The sequence below is a fragment of the Lycorma delicatula genome, chromosome 1, assembly GCF_047948215.1.
Source record: "Lycorma delicatula isolate Av1 chromosome 1, ASM4794821v1, whole genome shotgun sequence".
NCBI lineage: Eukaryota > Metazoa > Arthropoda > Insecta > Hemiptera > Fulgoridae > Lycorma > Lycorma delicatula.
In genome coordinates, this window is record NC_134455.1 from 193,307,752 (window position 1) to 193,314,591 (window position 6,840).

The following is a 6,840-nucleotide window of genomic DNA, read 5'->3' on the forward strand; positions in this document are numbered from 1 at the left end:
GTAATTTCATTTATTCTTATACTCTAAAAATTCATTTACTCTTAAATCCAGTTGTAAAAAATATTAACTGAAATTATTAATAGTAATTGATGTAAAAATAAGTCTGAATAGCAGCAGCAGTACAAAAAGATATTATTTTTAAGTTATATTTTCGAACAAGTGACCGAATTTAATAAATTAAATCCATAATTATATATTTGTAAGATTTGTTTTGCCCAATAGCAACCAAAAATGTGTTTAAATCGCTTTATAATTAATTTTTTATTTGTTTTAGTTAATGTATAAAATTGATAAAAAAAATTTCTAATGATTTGTCTTATTGTATCCTACAATCATGTTTATCACACCAGAAAATTCTAAAAAAAGGAAAAACTTATTCTGATTGGAAAAACATGTTTTCCATTCAGTATAAATATATTTAGTATAAAAATCACGACAGCATTCTATGCACAAACGTACTATCTAAATGACTAAGTTTATTAAAGATTTAGATATAGAATTAAAAAGCTAATAAATTTCTATTTCAATGGATGTCTTTAAGATTTTAACTAAAAGCTTTACTCGCTCTTGTGAAGCAAACAAATTGCTTACTTAGGACGTATCACTAACTATATAAAATATTCATACTAATACATTCACCTTACTAGGTCGACTCCGGCAAGGTAGAGTTTCCTGGCGTTTAGAAAAAGGAAGGCAGCAGCACCAGGCGCCCTGCGTCCTCTCCGGCGCTCGCATAGCCAGTGCCACGACGCCAAAGCGCCGCGGCGCCTACCGTGAATCGAGCTACTAGTCATCCTGAATATATGTACCCATTGATTGCCTTGCACCCTCCTACCCTAACTCCGCTCGTTTTGTTATGACGAATGCCTCTGCGCTCGGTGACCTTTAATTGATCGATTATAATTAAATAATAATGTCGTTATCGATTAATTAATGTCAAATTTCCGTTTCATTCTTATATTTTTAAATTTTATTTTTTCACCAGTTATTACCAGAATTTACATCGTGTAAAGTTTGCATTGTGTGATTACTTATATCACATATGTATCGACACCATCTAACATGTAATTATTTAGTCCAGTAAACTACGAATATTTATCATACACAATTTATTGTCATCTGTACGTCCGTACGTTTATATATATATATATGTGTGTGTGTGTGTGTCTGTGTGTGTGTGTGTGTGTGTGTGTGTGTGTGTGTGTGTGTGTATGTTTGCTTGTGTGTGTTCATGCGAGAAATCACCTCTTATGTAACAGAAAACACACTTATTTTTATTTAAAAAAATAAAATGACAGAGAAGATTTGTACTACCATAAAATTATGCTAAATATTTTTCTCGACATTGAAGATTACAGATTTATTTTATTTTAAAACTTTTAACGAAAATAATTTATTAGAAAAATAGAAATTAATTTCATTTGGGTTATAAAAATAAATTGGCCATTTTTCTGAAAAAGAATATGATTTAAATATTTTAAAGTTTTCCTGTAAATTAATTCTAAATTAGAGCGAAAATAAAAATTTATTTGATTTTTATCATGATAAAAATGAGTTTTAAAGTATAATTGTTCTTAAATAGCGTAAATTCAACCATTTTAAAATCCTTTATTTTTATAAATTTAAAATAATGGAAAAAAAAATTCGTGTAATACCTAATTTTCATCGATATAACCATATAGTAAAATACTTTTTTTGTTGTAGCTGTTATAGTCGGAGTTCTTTGGGGTTTGGAGAAAGTAGGATAGAAGTATTTTTAAAGTATCAGTGCCATAACAGTTTTAAAACTTGAACTCAACTAAATTATCAATGAATTAATAAACAAGATCGTTTCCCTTAACAGCGATGCTTCTTTTTCTCCAAAAAGCCTCCTCTTTAATTCAATTAAAAATCTTATTTTTTTTTAGGTATTTGGTTTGGTTAAATTGAAAAATCATAACACTCGACAAGTGAAGTTTCTTTACAATAAAAGCTTTTTTCACTCATCTTTAACACAACTAAGAAATATACTACTTAGGAGTAGTTCAATATTACGTTCTTATGTTAAATAATATTTAAATTAATTTTCTCCAGTGGTATACTTTTTTATCTTAAAGTAATATAAAATTATTAAACTTCCTTCTTAAACGAGTAAAACAACAAAGCCAATAAATATTATTTTTAGTTTTTTTACTTAAATAGGTTTAACAACTAATAATAACTTTTTTTATTGATATTATACTGATATGACTTGTTGCAGAGAGAATTACCAAGATTTCAAATTTGAATTTACTCTTATTTAATTTCAAATCAATTCGTCCTGAAAAAGATTCTTTAACAAAAACTCCAGTGAATAATACAGAATGAAAAAAAAATCCCTTTCAGCACGCCAAAAGGCGGAGGTAGATTCCACCGGTTCTAAGTAGGGGATAAAAAAGATTTCCACTTTAAAGTTAAGAAAAACTTCAAATTTATTCAATACGATAATGGTTGCATATGAACAAAAGTTTTACATGCTTAGCATATGACAAGCCATCTTCTTACAATTCCAGCAACATTTTGGTAATCCCTTGCCGTAAGAATTTGGTCATATAAAAAATTGTTTTGATATGGACAAAAGTTTTAGGTAATGTTTAGAGGACTAACGATCACTTTAAAACGATTCGATACTGCACCTATTAAGAGAGGTATGATATTTTTGTCTTCTAAACCCCATTTTTTGCACCCCTGGGCCAGTAGTTGGTGATATCAAAAAATTTTACTTACATAAGTTTTAGGCCCTTATTCAAAGAATAGTAGGAATTTAAAAAAAATTCGGTGTTTTACTTAAGAAAGTTATAGAGATACAACCTGCTTGTTCTTTTACTATCAAAATAAAATATTTTTTTAATTCAACACCTTTTCAGTAAAAATTAAAAAAAAAAGAAAATGTTTTTTTAATAAAACACTTTGAAAGCTTTATATTATACTAGAATTCTATACTGTTTTTCATAGACCTCGCTAAAAATATATATATTAAGTGCTTAAAAAAGTTTCATTATAACCCTTAAACATCAGACATTCATTCTTACCGACAAACAGAAGAGAATTAAATATTAAAACAAATGAACCGGCTTTACCAAAAATAGAAAGCTTAAGCTAGTCAAATTAAAAAATAATTAAGTTGAAGTATTGCTTCAGAAATAAAAACATTCTGTTGCTTACTTTTGTAATAAGAATTTAAATTAAAAAAAAAATAAATAAAAAAGTCGGTAAAACAATAACTTACAGAAAGGAAACTTTTTTTACTTTTTTCAGTTTTTGATGAGAATAAAATTTGTAACTACTTAACGCCAATCGATAAGATAAACGTTAATTTACTTGAAACAGTAGACAAGGACTAGTGTATACTAGAAAACATTTTATGAGAAAAAAGTTTAGATCTGTTTGGTGCATATCTTGAGATTAATATCGTGATATCAATATCGACTGTTTCAGTATTAATCTTCAAGCAGTGAATGAATTAAATTATTGTAAAAGATTTATTTAATTAATAGCGAGTAACCTACGGGTGGGAAGAAAATGACTATTATAATTAAATTTAGAATAAGATCATCGTCCTTTGTATCCTTTGGATGGATGAAAAATATGATGAGGGGAAAATATCAAAATGGTTTGTTACCGAGCGATAATCAAATAAAGTAGAAGATCGATCCAGAAATCATGAATAAATACTAAACCTTGGTGAAATTAAAGCTTTGAATAAGTTTCTTGCTGATCTGTAATGTTGGAAACATCGGGAAAAAACTATTGTAATTGACCAAAATAAAAAATAATGTGCAGCTTTCAATGTAGAGTATTAATAACAGATTTCATAATTTATAAGCACAGATTGTAAATAAGTAATAGTCGATACTAAAAAAAATACTCGCATATTTAATCATTATTTGAAAGGTTTAATTAAAAATTAATACTTAATTATTGAACATAAATTACTTTTATGTAAGTTAATTAAATAACAAAAAAACTATTACAAGATTTACATAATCATTACATTTTAATAGTACAATTGTAATATCAGTGTAATAGTAAAACTTCTTAGGAGAAATTGTACAAGATATCTATTAAATAAAAATAATTGAACTTATGTGAATATTCTTCACAAAATAAGAATATGTGTAATCGTAATTGTTTAATGAAGTTTTTATATCTGCTTTTACACATTTTTACTTCCTTGTACGAAGTACGAGAAAGTATTGAATCGCGAAATTTGAGGTTTTCATATTTCAACGGGAACATCCATTTTGACCATCCGTGAATCCATTTTGATTACTTTCGTCGTGATGTCTGTACATACGTACATATGTACATATGTATCTAGCGTAAATAAAAAACAAAATGGATCAGGAGCAACATTCTACAGCTTATTAGCTGTAGAATGTTGAAATTTTGGATTTAGAAACGTTGCAACATCTAGTTATGCACCTCCAAATCCAAAAAAATTTGATTTTTGACTTTTTCTTAACTGCAGTAATAAACTCTCATTGAAAGTTTTTCAACGATATATTACAAGCGGTACTTATTTTCATTGGTTCCAGTATTATAGCCAAATAAAATTTGAATAATGAAATAATAGGATCTTAGGGGAAGGTACATCGGTTCGAATAGGTCTTCATCTGCTTTTTTAACTTTTATTTTTGTTTTAACTTAAATATATTGATTTATTAATAATTTTTAACCTTTCATTGTAAAAAAATGTTTACGATGAATAATAATTCAATAATAACAAAAAAAAGAAAAATTATCAGAAGTTTTTAATAAAATAAAATTTTATTTACTTTTTCATTTTCTAAAAATGTGTAAATGTAATTTAATAGGCGTATAAGGAAGTCATGTGTTGTTCACATCAGATTTTATAAATGTGTTCGGTTCAAAAGTTTTCGTTTTCACTGAGTGTTATTAAATAGTAATAGAAGAAAAACGGAAATAGATTTTCAGAATAAATAATTTAATATTTAAATATAACACTATTTGTTATTTTCTGATTTTCTCTTGATGTGGATCAACACATTCTATTTCTTGTATTATGAGCGTACTACCTGTTGATTATCGATTATTGTTAACATTTACAATAATCTTCTGCTCAAAGAAAAGTAAAAAAATGAAAAATATTCTGCTTGAAATTAACATCTTCCTTTCTTAAAAATCTTGTTTGTCGTGAATTTTTTTATAATACAGTTACAATATGTCATAAAACCAAGGAAAATTTCAATTTAAATCTATCGCAGTGATTTCCTGTTAATTTAAAATAGTTACAGTACAACAGGATAAGTAATACCAATTACAACTATCTGTCTCCTAGTCGACATCATGCTTCTAATTATTTGTAAAAATAATTAACAGTTTATATTCGAACAATTTATATAAACAAACACAAAAAAATCTGATGTAAATACCATATGACTTCCTTGTACGCCTATTAAATTACATATACACATTTAAAAAAAATGAAAAGTACATAAAATTTTATTTCATTAATAACGTCTGATATTTTTTCATTTTTTTATTGTTATTATTGAATTATTTATTGGAAATTGTTTTTTACAATCAGAGGTTAATAATTATTAATAAATCAATATATTTAAATTAAAAAAAAGGAGATGAAATCGGATTCAAAACCGATGTGCCTTCTCCTTGTAAGACCCAAACACTTCATTAATTAAAGTTTTATTTGGCTACAACTCTGGAACCAGTGAAAATAAGTACCACTTAAGATATATCGTTGAAAAGTTCTCAATGAGAGCTTATTACTGCAGTTAAAAAAGTCCATAATACAATTTTTTGGGGGATTTGGGCTTTTATAGACACTTTTGGTTCAATCGATTGCAATCAAAAGGGGTGGTGCACAACTAGGTGTTACAACAGTCCTAAATCCAAATTTCAACATCCTACGGTTAATTGTTTTTGAGTTATGCGAGATACATGCGTACGTACGTCACGCCGAAACTAGTCAAAATGGATTCAGACATGGTCAAAATGGATATTTCCGTTGAAATCTGAAAATCTAAATTTTTCGCGATCACAATACTTCCTTTACTTCGTACAATGTAAAAAAGGAGACATTTAAAATAAAACACTATTTTGTTGCTCCTCCCATTATTTTACCTAATTAAAATTATTTTTTCAATTAACTAAATACTTGTAAAACTTCGATAGTAAAAGTTACCATAACTTTTTTTAACCATATTATGAATTTTTTTTTTTTTTAATAGAATAATTTTATTAAGCGGAAGAAGAAAGTAAAGATGTGGGTTCATAATGTATACAGGCTATTGCATTAACATTTGTATACATTTTGTTATTGCACAACCATATTTTTATTAAATGGCACGTCTCATTTCTTGATTTCGATATCAAAAACATGTTTCATTAATTTACGGTTCTATTTTAACACAAAAGACCCCTCGTGGCTTCACCCGCGCTATATTATTATTTGCGTTTCTCGACACGGTCAGGGCACCTGCCCTCTGAACTCTGTGTTTGTAAACTCATGGTTGTGGGAATAAAAATTGAATTCTGTTAAACTGAAAAAAATATCAGTGTATTAAAATTTCTTCAGAGCAATAATTTGGTCAGAACCAAGACCCGAAACTTTGAGTTATCTAAGACTGTGGGTTTCAAAATAGTCTATCTTAAAAATATTAGTTATAGTTGGTTCCTCGTCATTCTTACACGTAAAAATGTATTTCGGCCGATTCTTAGCGTAATCCAACAAATTCCACTAGGAGGTAACCGTTCTTCGTTTCTCATTAAATTTTTTTTTTTAATGTTTTTAATCAAGTAACGGAGGTAGGTGCAACCAGAAGCATCGTACAGCGGCAG

The 6,840-nt window shown here is 27.6% G+C and overlaps 1 protein-coding gene across 1 annotated transcript in view; it reads right to left on the reverse strand.

The window, feature by feature from the left end:
- The window catches only part of LOC142317736 (uncharacterized), a 43,794-nt gene extending 43,059 nt beyond the window's left edge, over window positions 1-735 (reverse strand). Inside the window, exon 1 of the mRNA XM_075354283.1 lies at window positions 640-735. Within this exon, the coding sequence (XP_075210398.1) occupies window positions 640-735 (96 nt within the window). The remainder of the gene's footprint in view (window positions 1-639) is intronic.
- Window positions 736-6,840: the final 6,105 nt, after the last annotated feature.